The sequence below is a fragment of the Podarcis vaucheri genome, assembly GCF_965113315.1.
Source record: "Podarcis vaucheri genome assembly, chromosome: 14".
Taxonomy (NCBI): Eukaryota; Metazoa; Chordata; class Lepidosauria; order Squamata; family Lacertidae; genus Podarcis; species Podarcis vaucheri.
Window position 1 is genome coordinate 17,842,257 of NC_138752.1, and position 15,508 is coordinate 17,857,764.

The 15,508-nt window shown below is 45.9% G+C and overlaps 1 protein-coding gene and 1 long non-coding RNA gene across 4 annotated transcripts in view; one reads left to right on the top strand and one right to left on the bottom strand.

The window, feature by feature from the left end:
• Positions 1-13,051, bottom strand: part of LOC309518260 (cell surface hyaluronidase CEMIP2-like) — a 100,097-nt gene extending 87,046 nt beyond the window's left edge. Inside the window, exons 1-3 of one of the 3 annotated variants that reach the window (XM_082198261.1) lie at positions 12,811-13,047; positions 7,534-7,800; positions 4,610-5,101 (exon numbers count right to left, since the gene is read on the bottom strand). In XM_082198261.1, coding sequence (XP_082054387.1) covers positions 4,610-5,101; positions 7,534-7,800; positions 12,811-12,838 — 787 coding nt within the window. In that variant the 5' untranslated portion in view covers positions 12,839-13,047. Of the gene's footprint in view, positions 1-4,609; positions 5,102-7,533; positions 7,801-12,810 lie in introns of all 3 variants that reach the window. The other 2 variants (XM_082198263.1, XM_082198262.1) reach the window with 2 other exon arrangements.
• On the top strand, positions 7,426-9,871 carry LOC309518580. Its single transcript, XR_014213520.1, has 2 exons — positions 7,426-7,615; positions 9,683-9,871. It is a non-coding gene; the product is annotated as an uncharacterized lncRNA (long non-coding RNA).
• Positions 13,052-15,508: the final 2,457 nt, after the last annotated feature.

The window sequence follows — 15,508 nt, forward strand, 5'->3', positions numbered from 1 at the left end:
TCCACCGTATAGTTTAGTACCTTACTTCATTTAAAGATTTTCAGAGACTTTGAGACGAAAGATTTCATTTTGAACTTTTTATGATTTGAAGGAATTCTATAAAGATTATCTATTTATGTATGTGGTCATCGTGTTGCCTAGACATTGTTGAATTCTAGATCATGGCAGAAACCGTATGACCCGGAAAATACCAGTTGCCAGGGAACAACAGTAGGGGAGAGCTGTTGCCTTCATGCTCTGCTTGTGAGCTTCCCAAAGGAATCTGTTTGGCCATAGCAGGGGGGAAATGCTTACCCTCTGCTCTGATCCACCAGAGGCCTTTTCACGATTGGGCAATTCATGGAGGACAAAATCTATCAGCAGGCATTGGCCATTGCAATTAAACTGAGCCGCCATGCTCAGGGAATAGGACGTTGCATTAGCATGGTCCTTTAGCCGGATCCAGCCAGGTTTTTCTTATGTTTCTTGGCATGGTGATAGCTAGGCCAATAGTGAGTCAAATACCAGAACTGTGCCTTTGAAATCTGGCCAGTAGATTATTCTTTTCAGATTTCACAATGGTTCAGTCTTTAAGACACGAAATCTGCCTTTAATTGTCATGCCCTACAGCTAGAAATTGCAATTTGCAGGGGGGCTGGGGGAGATAACCAGGTTTCCCAACTGCATAAATTCCCCATCCGGCAACTTACAAAAAGCCAAATGAATAGGAAGTGTGTTTTGCTCCTTGATAAATATCTGGGCCATATTTGCATCATACATTTAAAGGGCTGTGATACCCCTTTAAGTAGTCACGGCTTCACCCAAAGAATTCTGGGAGCTGTAGTTTGTTAAGGGTGCTAGGCATTGTTAGGAAGAGACTGCTTTTCCACTCGGCATCCTTAACAAACTACAGCACCCAGAATTCTTCAGAAATGAAACAGGGACCCTCTGATCTGAATCAGCCAGGAACTCACTAAATAGGCAAGCTGGTTTCTCTCGGCCTCACTCTTCCCCCGCCAAATCTGCAAATTGAGAATAATGATCATAGCTGTCAGATTTGAAAATAAGGAATCAGCAGCCTTGAAATTAAGGGATCAGCAGCCTCACCTGTCCCAGGGACAGTCTACGAGATATCTAACAATCCGGGATAGCAGCAGGAAGCAGCGGGAAATGGTGCTGGAATAAGGGAATTTGCCGCAAAAAAGGGAAGGTTGACAGGTTGATAATGATACCATTATATGTTGCAGGGTGTTTGTTAAATGCTTTGAACACCTGAAAATACCATATACAGTGGTACCTCTGGTTAAGTACTTAATTCGTTCCGGAGGTCCGTTCTTAACCTGAAACTGTTCTTAACCTGAAGCACCACTTTAGCTAATGGGGCCTCCCACTGCTGCCACCGTGCGATTTCTGTTCTCATCCTGAAGCAAAGTTCTTAATCCAAGGTACTATTTCTGGGTTAGCGGAGTCTGTAATCTGAAGCGTATGTAATCTGAAGCGTATGTAACCCGAGGTACCACGGTAATGCTAAGTATTATTGGAACTTGGACCAATGTTTTTGCCAAGAAATAAAAGCTAAATGCCCTGTTAAGGGGAGTGGGGGGAAATAGAAAGTGAGAGGAGAATAATCAGAAAAAAGGAGGAATCAGATTTCACACAGTCACAGAAAAAGAAAAGAAAAATGAGACCCTATTTTGCAGATAAGAATTAAAGAGAGCTCCCCCTCTGCACAGCGATCTTCTCTAAGAAAAGTCTTAAGACAGACAGATTTATGCAGATATTTAAGTGCTGCAATCTCACTTTAACCAACAGAGGCCGCCTTTACACACTGATCACCTCCCTAATGCCTTCCCTATTGATCTTATCATGGAAACAATTTTGCACCAGGGATCATCAATACGCTCTGTGTGTATTCCACTTAAATCAAATTCATAAAATGGCAACTTTAGATGTAAATGACATTTTGGATGCAAGCGCTTTGTCGGGGGGAAAACAGGTTAATGAATGCCAACAATACAGTAAGCCAGAAACTTACACACATTTAACTTGTGCGCATTCAGCCTTGCCTGCTTGGCAAAATATGTGTAAGACTAGGGTTTTTTTCCCTTAAAAATAATGTCAAAAATTGGGGGGGGGCGTCTTATACATGGATAGCCATCTCCCCCCCCCATTTTGTTAAACTGGAGTCCCCCAAAATAGTCTTATACATGGGGGCGTCTTATAGACGGAAAAAATACGGTAATTTTAAAAAAATTAAAAAGGGGATGGAAAGCAAGTGGACATCTAGAATAGAAGACTTTGGAAGACACAAGATTTGCCCACACTGGAAGAATGGCAGACGCAACTGAAGAAGAAGAAGAAGAGTTTGGATTTGATATCCCGCCTTTCACTCCCCTTCAGGAGTCTCAAAGCGGCTAACATTCTCCTTTCCCTTCCTCCCCCACAACAAACACTCTGTGAGGTGAGTGGGGCTGAGAGACTTCACAGAAGTGTGACTGGCCCAAGGTCACCCAGCAGCTGCATGTGGAGGAGCGGAGACACGAACCCGGTTTCCCAGATTACGTGACTACCGCTCTTAACCACTACACCATACTGGCTCTCTATCATACTGATAGACTATATGGAGCTGGCCGAAATGACTGGCAGAATCCGAGACTTGGGAGAAGAGACAATGGAAGAGGACTGGAAAAAGTTTAAAGACTATTTACAAAAACATCATAAACTATATGAATGTTAAGAAATTGCACGATTGAAAATAACATGGCACCAGCAATTTACTTGAAAGATATATGAGACTAAGTGATGTTTATGAAAAAGATGAAATTTGAAGTAATATTATGTTGAAACTAAGCTGATAAGTATTTGACAAAAATTATTTGAAGTTTGAGACATAATATTGGAGAAGTACAAAATAAGAACTGAAATAAGGTAATAAATTGCTGATTATAACTTTAGTACCGAGAACGCAGGGAAGGGAGATGTAAGGAAGTCCAGTTAGTTATGAAAAAATACGTTATGAACAGTTATGATTTTCTTTATTCTATGTCTATGTTTATGTCTACTTATGTTTCTCGTTGTTTGTTATTCTTTGGTGAAGGTATTGTATATGTTTGGTGACTTTTCTTTGTTTGAAACTTGCAATAAATTAAAAAAAAAAGAATAGAAGACTTTGGCAATCTCACCCACCATTGCACCCAATGTGTTTTGACTATACGTGATTCTGGCTTTAGGTGCGATCCCCAGAACGTAACCTCCATGCAATATTTCCCTCTATCTATAATGTCCAGGCATGGTGTGCCCTTGCAAACAGCAAAAAGGGCACACTCTCCACATAGAACAGGGAGGTATTAGCAGGCTTGGGGAAGGGGGAACTCAAGTTTTGCGGGGGGGGGGGACCTTTTAGAAAGTGCTCTAACAATCAATGGCGCTTCCGAAAGAAAGCTGGGAATTGTAGCTCTTTGAGGGAAAGAGGTGTTGCATAACAACACTCAGCGCCCATAACTAACTACAGTTCCCAGGATTCTTTGGAGGAAACCATGGCTGTTTAAAGTGGCATGATTCTGCTTTAAATGTGTCGGTTTGCATTTCTTAGTACAGAAAGTATTTATCTGATGTGTAGAGATCTTCCCTATTCTAATTAATACAAGAGGGTTCTGGAAGCTTCTCTATGTGAAAGAAAGAAGCAGAAGGTTCCTGGCGTTTGGGTTTATTCCTTCAGAGAAGCTGAGTGCAGCTGGCTTAAACTGGTTCTGCTATCTCTTTCAGTTAAGCCAGGGGTCAGCAAACTTTTTCAGCAGGGCGCCACTCCACTGTCCCTCAGACCTGGTGGGGGACCGGACTATATTTTGAAGGGGGGGGGAATGAACGAATTCCTATGCCCCACAAATAACCCAGAGATCCATTTTAAATAAAAGGACACATTCTACTCATGTAAAAACAAGCTGATTCCCGGACTGTCCGCAGGCCAGATTTAGAAGGCAATTGGGCTGGATCCGGCCCCCGGGCCTTAGTTTGCCTACCCATGACTCAAGGTCATGCTGACTATAAAAGTAGGACCAGAAGGGTTTCACTTTCTCTTTCTATCTCTTCTGGTGTGGTGTTCTGTACATAGTATGCTTAGTGTTGAGGTTAGACTTATTATAAGTTATTGTAAGTTGAAGCTAAGTCTGCTGCAACTGGATTTCTTATGGACAGTGCCAATCCTGAATGTATTGGATTTGTGACCATTATGCTCATTTGTCTTCAGTAGCAGTAAAGCTCTGGTGGATGAAATACAATGGCCTCTGGTCTATTTTTGGGAATCCTGCAACATGTGTAAGTTGTTACTCTGCTAATTATACATTGGAATCTGCTTCAGATCATACCGAGTAGAATTCAGTGACAAAAATGTATGGTGCAGATGGGGACTTCATGTGGCTCTCAGAATGGCTGAAAAGGTTCACACAAAGAGCTATATCATGCTACAAACTCCACCCATTTTGGTTCTGGCCCCACCCACCATCAGCTGTGGCTCCACCCACCATCCAAGATGGTCTCTGTGTGGTTTTCCCACAAGTCAATGGCCCTTCACAAAGTAGCCGCCCCCCAGCCTTGCAGCAGAGGAACATGCACAATCTCTTTGCACACCTACCATTTTGTTTCGCTTCAGGCTTAGCCAGATGTTTCTTTTTTTCAGGCATCCGGTTCCTTGAGGGCATCTTGGAGGAATTCATTTCGACCGCCACTCCCACATTTCTCAGCAGCCAATGGACCCAGTGTAAGAGCGAAGGCTTTACTTTGGAATGCAAGAGTTTGTGAGGATTCAGTTGGATTTGGGGTGGGTCATCTGGATGGTCACAGCTCTGGCGCTGAATGAGAGCAGAAGCCAAGCTAGGCCCGAAAGCTTTCACCAAGACATATTGGGAAAACTTCAGGAGCAGATCACATGTTCCTCGCTCGACCGCCATCTTCGCCGTCAAGTTCTGACTTGTTAACAACTGCATTTGCTCCTCACGACTTAGAGGGCTGTTACTTCTGAGCGGGTCCATGAATTTAGAAGATCCAGGGGCCTCTGGGAGAATCCTCTGAAATAGCTCCTTATAATCTGTATCCCATAAAGAACTGTTTGGATTCAGGCTATTTTCTGAAACAATCATAAATATCGTAAGAACTCTGTTTCTGGTACTTCTTCATTGCCCCTAAAATATTTATTTCTCCAATAGGTTATCACAAGATTCATTTGACCACATGCAGCTGTATTTAAAATGCACCCCATTGACATACACTCTCAGGACCCAGAATAACTTTTAGGTGTGTTTTCTCCCAGTATATAAATATAATAAATGAATACGCACCTCCCTGTTCTGTAAGAGCAGCTCAGGAAGGTTCACTGAGGTCCAGCTTCAAGGGCCTTCTGCGTGGTTCCCTCCCTGCAAGAAGTGAGGTTACAGGGAACCAGGCAGAGGGCCTTCTCAGTAGTGGCACCCACCCTCTGGAATGCCCTCCCAGCAGATGCCAAGGAAATAAACAACTATCTGAATTTTAGAAGACATCTGAAGGCAGCCCTATTTAGGAAAGTTTTTAATGAGAGCCAGTGTGGTGTAGTGGTTAAGAGCGGTAGTCTCGTAATCTGGGGAACCGGGTTCGCGTCTCCGCTCCTCCACATGCAGCTGCTGGGTGACCTTGGGCCAGTCACACTTCTTTGAAGTCTCTCAGCCCCACTCACCTCACAGAGTGTTTGTTGTGCGGGAGGAAGTGAAAGGAGAATGTTAGCCGCTTTGAGACTCCTTAAAGGGAGTGAAAAGCGGGATATCAAATCCAAACTCTTCTTCTTAATGTTGGATGTTTTATCGCGTTTTTAATATTCTGTTGGGAGCCATCCAGAGTGGCTGGGGAAACGCTCATGAAAGAAGGCACCACGGAGATCCCTGATGGATCAGGTCAACGGCCCATCTAGTCAGTCAGCCGCAAGGACACAGATGTGGAATCTCAAGCTCAGATGTGGGCCTCTGGATCTCTCTATTTGGCCCAGTCCACACTCTCTATTGATATGCTACACCCCTTAGTGGCCCATTGTGTACCCTCCTCAAGTATTTTTAGCTGGCTGGACTGTGTTCTTGCAGTGCGAAAATACCTCACGCTTGTCTGGATGGAAGACAAAGTGATTGGGGTGGTTGTATGTGGAAACCTCTGACTTTTTCTGTACAAACTAAAGGTTCATTCCTGTTGCTCACTTCTGCCTCTGGTTCCTCCCAGCACTGGCATGTGGCCCCCAGGAGGTTGCCCAGGATGTAAAGTGGCCCTCGTGCTGAGTGAATCCCCTGCTCCTGAACCATAGGAGCCAACTCCTAGGGGCCAAGGTCCCTTTGGCCCACCAATAACAAAATTGAGTAGGCCACCCTCCAGCCCAAAGTTGATGGGCATCACCATTCAAATACTGTGCATGTGAGATGTCTTGAGATCAATTATGTGAAGTGGGGCTCAGCTGCCCCCCAATAATAATAGTAATTTATTATTTGTACCCCGCCCATCTGGCTGGGTTTCCCCAGCCACTCTGGGCAGCTTCCAACAAAGATTAAACATACATTAAAATGTCACACATTAAAAACTTCCCTGAACAGGGCTGCCTTCAGGTGTCTTCTAAATGTCAGGTGGTTGTTTATCTCTTTGACATCTGCTGGGAGGGCGTTCCACAGGGCAGGCACCACTACAGAGAAGGCCCTCTGCCTGGTTCCCTGTAACTTGGCTTCTCGCAGGGAGGGAACCACCAGAAGGCCCTCGGAGCTGGACCTCGATGTCCGGGCAGAATGATGGGGGTGGAGACGCTCCTTCAGATACACTGGGCCGAGGCCCTTTAGGGCTTTAAAGGTCAGCACCAACACCTTGAATTGTGCTCAGAAACATACTGGGAGCCAATGTAGCTCTTTCAGGACTGGTGTTATGTGGTCTCAGCGGCCGCCCAGGTCTCAGCTACCGCATTCTGGATTACTTGTAGTTTCCAGGTCACCTTCAAAGCTAGCCCCACATAGAGCGCATTGCTTTTATTCAAGTTTGCAGCCCTTCCCTGAATGAAGGGAAGCACAGTCGTACCTTGGTTGGTGAACGGCTTGCGACTCAAACATTTTGGCTCCCGAATGCTGCAAACACGGAAGTGAGTGTTCCAGATTGCGAACGTTCTTTGGAACCCAAATGTCCAAAACAGCTTCCAATTAGCTGCAGGAATTTCCTGCAGCCAATTGGAAGCCGCGCCTTGGTTCCTGAACATTTTGGAAGTTGAGCAGACTTCTGGAGCAGATTCTGTTCGACTTCTGAGGTACCACTGTATAAAAACCTAAGCATCATGGGTGCTTTAGATGAGATTCCTACATCGCAGCGGGTTAGACTAGATGACTCTTGGGGTCCCTTCCAACTCTACAATTCTATGCTCTGTCCGGAATCTTCAGACATTCCGCTTCCTTGTGCAAACAGCCCCATCCACAAAACTGGGAATTCACTTGGATTCCATTGGCCATGTGGGGGTAAAGCAGATTTATTTCATCAGGGAAATGGATTTAAATGGTTGTTTAAATGTCTTACGTAAGCACCTGGCCGGCACACAGGCAGACAGGAGGAGGAGACAGCCAGCTAATGCCAGGACACTGGACACAGGCACATGGTGGTAAGCTTGGTCCCTCCAATGGTGCCGCCGTTTCTCAGATCCTCTTCTTGGTCGGAGGGAGGATGACTTTGGAAGTTCCCAAAGGAACAAATGGGTCAGTCTGGTCCCACAAGGGGCTGTTCCTGCCGGCAGCAGCTTCTTAGAGGGAGGGAGCAGGAGAGAAGCAGCCCAGGGCCAGGGAAACCCTGCAAGAAACATAGAACACAGCTTTCCTCTCCAGAATCTGTACGCTTTCTTCCTCAATGGGAGAGGATTTGCTTTGTAGGCAGAAGGTCCCGGTTTCAACCCCATGTCTCTCTAGGTCAGGGGTCAGGAAACTTTTTCAGCAGGGGACCCAGTCCACTGTCCTTCAGACCTTGTGGGGGGCCCCCGACTATATTTTGAAAAAAATAATGAACAAATTCCGATGCCCCACAAATAACCCAGAGATGCATTTTAAATAAATGCACACATTCTACTCATGTAAAAACACCAGGCAGGCCCCACAAATAACCCAGAGATGCATTTAAAATACAGTGGTGCCCCGCAAGACGAATGCCTTGCAAGACGGAAAACTGGCTAGACAAAAGAGTTTTCCGTTTTGGAGGTGCTTCGCAAAACGAATTTCCTATGGGCTTGCTTTGAAGGATGACAATGTCTTGCGAGTTCCTGCTGGTTTTTTCCCCCCTTTCCCCCCCTTTTTCTAAGCCGCTAAGCCACTTATCAGCTGATCTGATCAGCAGATAAGCCGCTAAAAGCCACTAATAGCGCTAATCCGCTAATCCGTCAATGGGCTTGCTTCGCAAGACGAAAAAACTGCTAGACGAAGAGAATCACAGAATGGATTCTTTTTGTCTTGCGAGGCACCACTGTAAAAGGACACTGTGGCGTTTGCCTCCTAGGTGTGTGACATCATACTGGGTTCATAAGGAAAGGGTTAACTAATTGTGAAATGACAAACCAATAGGAACCCAAGGGGAGTAGTTAGAATTAGAGTTAGAGTTGTTAATAAGTCAGTCTGGAGTTAGAGAAGAGATGGAGAGGATAAGTCTGTTGGATGGGCTAGTTTGATGTGGAAGAGTGAGAGAATCTGTTAAGAGGAGTCATTCAAACAGTTGATATAATCAGTCAGAAGGTATTAGGAAGGTATAGGCCGGTAAAGAAACTAAAGTTAAGAAACTGACAAGAATATTATCTGAGAAACCATAAACTTGTTAATGTTTATAAAATAAACTTCTTTATTTGGTTCAATTTTAACAACTGTCTGGACTCAGTGTTTTACCCGAGAGTAACGGGTTGGTGGCAGCGGGGAAGCGAGCACAGTGGTGGCACAGGGATGAATAGACCGTCAAACATCCGGGGACCCTGTGTGACCGCCACAGACACATTCTACTCATGTAAAAACACGCTGATTCCCGGACTGTCCGCGGACTGGATTTAGAAGGCGATTAGGCCGGATCCGGGCCCCGGGCCTTAGTTTGCCTAACCATGCTCTAGGTCAGGGGTCTGCAACCCGCGGCTCCAGAGCCGCATGTGGCTCTTTTACACCTTTGCTGTGGCTCCGGAGTGGATGCTAGCGAGGGAAGGAGCGCTGTACTGGCTGTGACGTCGCATGGGGGCGGTGCGTGCGTTAGTCACGCACCGTCCCGACATCACCTTCCCGCCCGCCCGCTACATTGTAAGGGGGATGTACGCTGATCACTGCATTGAAAGGGGGCATGTACGCTGGTCACTGTTTTGAAGGGGAGTGAAGAACACACACACACAAAAAAAGGTAACTTGTTAATTTAATGTTTATTTCTATGAGGAGGAGTAATTCTGAGGGGTCAAGCAAAGAAATAATAAAAAAGTGACAAAAAAAGTTATTTTTATAATGACGAGTTTTGCGGCTCCCAGTTTGTTTTTTTCTTTGGAAACGGGTCCAAGTGGCTCTTTTTGTCTTAAAGGTTGCAGACCCCTGCTCTAGGTAGATCAAGGAGGGAATCCTGTCTGAAATCCTTGGCAGCTGCTGCCACAGGGTAGACAAACTTAGCTACAGGGTCCATTTCTGACGCATTATAATGCTGACTCCTATGTTTGACCTTTTAGGGAAGGACCACAGCTCAGAGGCAGAGCTCCTGCCAGTGGCAGACCTACATTTTTGGTTCCCTGAACATCGAACTGTTATGGGGACCCCTTTCCAACCAGCAATGAGGTCTGGGTAACCCGTTAGCTTCTTCAATTGGGTTGTTCTATGACAGATCACTGCATAAAATAAATTTAAAATACTACATCTCAGATTTTGATTAAAATGGCTGTCCAGGATTATCTCACCCGTGAAAATAGCTGGGGTGAATAAAAATGCCCTATGTCTTATAGCTTTCAAGCCCCACATTGGGCAAAAGATTCTTACCTCGCAGGAGGTTGGACTAAATGACCCTAAATGACCCTCATGTTCCCTCTGAATTCTACCATTCTATGATACTATTTGGGGTGTGTATATGTGAAAATGAGGGCAATGTTCTATACATGCATGATGCATCATTGAACAATGAACTGAAACCTAGAAAAGACCACAGTCAATATAATACTTCATCTTAAGACACCTATGAGAAAGCATAGTAAACAAAGCACAAAATACACTTTATTCCGGCACTGCAAAGGATTGGACTAGGTGAAACTTGGGCTCCTTTCCAACTCTACGAGTCTTTCATTTTTCTGTTTTTTTGAGCAACATATTCAGTTTCATCATCGGAGAGCATAGCGGATCCACCAGTTACCGCCAGTTAATAGTGTGGTGGACTCACCCCGCTAAGTGCCCCCCCCAATTATATAGAGCTCACACAAATCAATATATGCCAGTTACACTGAGTATGATGATTTACCACAAGCTATCATGTGGGGGAAGAAATGGAGGCAGTGAGAGGTTTTACTTTCTTGGGTTCCATGATCACTGCAGTAGTTACAAAATTAAAAGATGCCTGCTTCTTGGGAGAAAAGTGATGACAAACCTAGACAGCATCTTAAAAAGCAGAGACATCACCTTGCCAACCAAGGTCCGTATAGTTAAAGCCATGGTTTTCCCAGTAGTGATGTATGGAAGTGAGAGCTGGACCATAAAGACGGCTGATCGCTGAAGAATTGATGCTTTTGAATTATGGTGCTGGATGAGACTCTTGAGAGTCCCATGGACTGCCAGAAGATCAGACCTCTCCATTCTGAAGGAAATCAGCCCTGAGTGCTCACTGGAAGGACAGATCCTGAAGCTGAGGCTCCAATACTCTGGCCACCTCATGAGAAGAGAAGACTCCCTGGAAAAGACCCTGATGCTGGGAAAGATGGAGGGGACAAGGAGATGGGGACGACAGAGGACAAGATGGTTGGACAGTGTTCTCGAAGCTACTACGGTAACATGAGTTTGACCAAACTGCGGGAGGCTACAATCATGCAGTTTGGGAATCTGCAGTTTTAGACTTCGGACTTTGGAAGGTTCTCCCCTAGAAATGGTTTTAGTGAACAGCCTTTAACATTGTAATGTCAACCTGCTCCTGCTCCTGCTCCTGCTGCCCTGCGGTTCTCGCCTGTTCATTCTGCTGGACTTCTGTCCCAGAGTCCTGCCCTGTGGGGACCACAGCAGGACGAGTGAAATGACTCCAGAATACATTATAGCGCCATCCCTGCAGACGGGAAGCTAATGCAGAGTTTTCCCTAGACAGGAAGAGCAGCTGCTAAAATCTCCTTGGGGGTTGGGATGCCCGAATCACGGTCTCTCTGTCTCGCCGCCTCCACCGGTCCAGGGAATGAGCTTCATTCACTCTCACCGCCTAGGAAGGCGAGGCATGCTTGCAATGCTCAGAAAGAGGGGCGCGGGAAGGACAGTCTAAGGACAAGCGAGCCGCTCCTCCCGGCAACCAGCTGAGGCTTCCCTTGCAACAGCTTCAGCCGCTCCGATTCTTTTTTCAAGACCTGAGCAGGCGGCGAATATGAGCCGGGCGCACATGGAGATGAAACGCATTCGGTGCGCACCCACGCCCTTGGAAGAATTATGGGCACTGTAGTTTCTTAACGGTTGATGGGCATCGTAGCACTGCGAAGGGTAAACTACAGGGCCCAGAAGTCTTTGGGGGTCGGGTGGAAATAAATGTGCTTTAATGGATTCGTGTTCCAAAACGCGCGCACGTGCCTTGGAAGATTCCTTGGCGCATCTAGGACTCCTATCCTGGATCACTCATTAACAAACTGCAAAGCGATGGAAAAGAGTAAAAGGCGGATCCAACTGATTTTAAACGGATCCTCATGAATTCATATGATTTTTTCATTCAAGTTAAATAAAACCACCATGACACTGTAGACCATGTCTTACTCTTTAGGCAGCATCAAAAAAATCATGCATCCACTGTTTCGTAGGGCCGCAGAAACATGGTTAAAAAACACGGATCCTCATGATTTTTGCACTAGATCAGCCCAAAGCGATCCTCCTCGAATTGGAAGGACGCAACGAGGTGTATGTGGCTTCGTGCAGTCCCGATCCCATGCATGGTTACCCGAGAGCAAGCTCCGCTGAGGTTTGCTCCCCAGCAAAGTGTGCCGAGGATTGCAGCCTTGAGTCTCGATCCCCAGGCGCAGTTAACTTGGCAAGCAAGTCCAGCCGGCTAACTGAAATGAAGTTTACTCCCAAGGAAGCGTCCTCAGGATCGCAGCCGAGCTAGCCCATCCCAGCTTAGGCGCAGTTCGCCGGAAGTCCCACCGAAGCCTTCCTTCCCATTAAGTGTGCCTAGAAATCTAGCCGGATAGGCCCCGATCCACTTGCTCTCGTTACTCGGGAGTCAGCCGCAAGAAGGGGCACAAGACGTACTCTTCCTGCCCCGTCCCCCAAAGATGCCCCCATAGGATTCCCGCCGCCCGGCCCGATCCACGTGCACACGGGAGCCTGAGTAACGTGAGTGGACATTTATCCCAAGAGAGAACACAGCGGGCCGGACAGCCTTGGTCTGATCCTAATAATAATAATTTTTATTTATACCCCGCCCTCCCCAGCCAAGGCCGGGCTCAGGGCGGCTGATCTGCTAGGCAGAGAGGTATTTTTCCCAGCTTTTTGCGCCCTGATGAGGGAGTCTCCGGGAGGAGCTAAAGGACCAGGCAGGAGGAGCTTGGGCTGCCACGCTTTCCTATCGGCGCCCCCACCCCTCTACGTGGAACTCGGCTGCGGGTTCGAGTCCTGCCCTCTCGCTCCTTACCTGGACGGTCGGGTCGCCTGTGCAACATCTTGCAATGGACGTTGGCGGCGGATCTTTCCCGCACGGCCTCTCTCTCTATCTCTCTTCCTCCTCAGCAGACGCCTCCGCCGCCTTCAACTGCAGCCAACTTGGAAGGAGGCAGTGTAACTAGCTGCTAGGCTTGCGGCCCTTCAGTCTCTTTGCATTTTAAGTGCCAAAACTGTCCCCAAGGCGAGATGATGCGAGGCCACCTCCCTCCCGCGTAGTTGCTTAGCAAAGAGCGATCTTCAGCTTGCAATCAATTTTGACCCACGCACCCCGTTTCTATCCTTGCTTTTAGCTTCACCGTGTCTCCAAGGCACCCAAAACCATTAAAAATAAAAAATAAGGATTACTCATCGTAATAAACACACACCGGACGTGCACCTCGCGTCTGCTTTCCAAATTTACCCGGCGGCTGTACTCTGAATAACCTGGTTTGCGTTATTTATTTTCTCTCCTTCGCCGAGGTTTCAGGAGTTGCCGTCGATGCAAAATTCCAAGCCTGCGTGCCCTTCTTTCACACCTTCCTCCAAAACTAAGCTAACCTTTAGCCAAAGAAAAACACACAAAAGAACTAGGGCTGCTGCAGTTCTGTTCCAACTCACCTGGGACTGAGCCCCGTTTAATTCAACGGGATCGACTTTGCAGGTGTTGAATATTGCTCTCTGCAGAGCTATCAAGCAGTGATGCTGACCTCAAATGATCACCTGTGCTTTGACCAATCAATTCAGGTTAGATAAATGTTTGGACTGCTTCTGTAGACTTGGAAGTAGTATTGCATCTCTCCAAAGGCAAGATGCCCCTGCTGGCAACTTACTTTTTTGTGAATGGCTGTCAATTACATAATACTGGGAGTTCTGCCCAGTGGTGGTGGGGAGATTGGGACAGGTGACATGGAAGAGGGCAGCCGGGCTGGCCAGGAGGTATGCCCAGGTCCTTATTTCAGGGTGGGAGTGAGGAGGGGGGTTGCCTTCATGGGGGGGGGGTTGAGTTTGGAAGTATTTTCAGGGTGGAAAAGGTTGGTGATGGAGACATGTTGTTCTTGTTTTATATTATGTATTTTGCTTTTATATTGTGATTTTATGTTATGAACCGCCCTGAGACCTGCAGGTATAGGGAGGTATACAAATTGTAATCATCATCATCATCCCATTTGAATTTTGCATTGCTTTTCCTTCTGACCTCTCTTTTTGCCACATATAACGCGCTCATAATGTACATTCAGGAGGAATTTTTGAACATTCCTGTTTGCCCAGGCATTTGTTGGCCGAAAAATACTGTTCCTGGCAACCTTGAAATTATTAGCTTATGAGGGCATGTGGGTGTTTTAAAATGCTTTTAGATATGTTTGTATGTGTTCTCACTAGGCTTTATTTATTCATCGCTGTTTGCTGCCCTGGACTCCGTTGGGTGAGGTAGAAATGTAAATAATAAAATGATGGAGTGGAGCCATGAAAGCTTATGCCATACATTAGTTTGTCCTTAAGGTGCTACATCTCTCTGAAGCTCCTGTGATGATGCAAGGATTTATGACATCTGAACTCACTCATGTTAATATCACGCACCCCAAACCAGCAAAATGTTGAAAGCTATGTAAATATCATTTTTGTGAGAAGGGATAAAAGTCTTCTGTAGGCAATCTTTTAAAGGTATTTACTGTGGTTGTAGAAAGGGAATGAAATTCAAGTTCGGAGGATGAAAACTTACAGAGAAAGCGTTGGGTTTGTTTGTTTTTTCCCTAATTCCTCCCCACCGGTTATAAATTCAGCAGGGGGAAAACCCCAGCCTGCTGCAGAATAACACCTCCATAGATTTTTGCTATAAGGAATCTCACTGCAGTGGACTGAAAAAGACCAATTATCCCATAAGGCCAAGAGACAAATGAGAACTTATTCAGCATTTGAGCAGAATAGGTAGGTAGTACTATAGCAGTGATGGTAAACACATAGTGTGCGCACAAGTTGCTCACGAATAAGGGTTAATGTGCACAAAAGGAACTGCAGGTATCCACTTTTTAACGCAGGTATCCGCTTATTAAAGATGCTACTTTGGTTGGCCAAAAAAAGGGTTGCTTTTAAGAGTTTGAGACATTTCTTCTGTTCTTTTCTCTCATTTGAAACAGGGAACATGTAATCTAGTTACAGTACAAGAAAATGCATTACAGAATGTTCTTGAGTGAGGAACCTTAGCCAAGGGAGCTGCATCCACAGAGACCTTCATATAATTTAAAAGGGACTAATCAGACCCTTCGCCTCTGGGTTTCTCTGAGCTGGGGCAAGTGGTTATTGGGGGAGAGGATTTTTCCAGCACTTTGTGTCCTGGCTTTGGAATGCTTTGCTGGCACCAGGCAAACCCTTAATATTTGTTTTACTTGGATTATTATTTTTTTGTCTTTTATAGGCTTGCACTGTATTAGTCATTTTATTTCCAGTTAGCCATGCAAATACAACTAAGTTTTGTGGCACCTTAAAGAGTAACAGATTTATTAAAGAAACAGCTTCCATAGTGGTGCTGCTAGCACATTTGCAAAGCTAAGCAGAGTCTGGTACGGTTTCAAACTGGATCGGGAACAGCATGTGGATATTCCTGTATTGCAGGGGATTGGGCTAGATAAGCCTTGGGTCCCTTCCAATTTTATGACTACACAAGAGCTTAAGCCATAAGAAGTTTGGTTCAT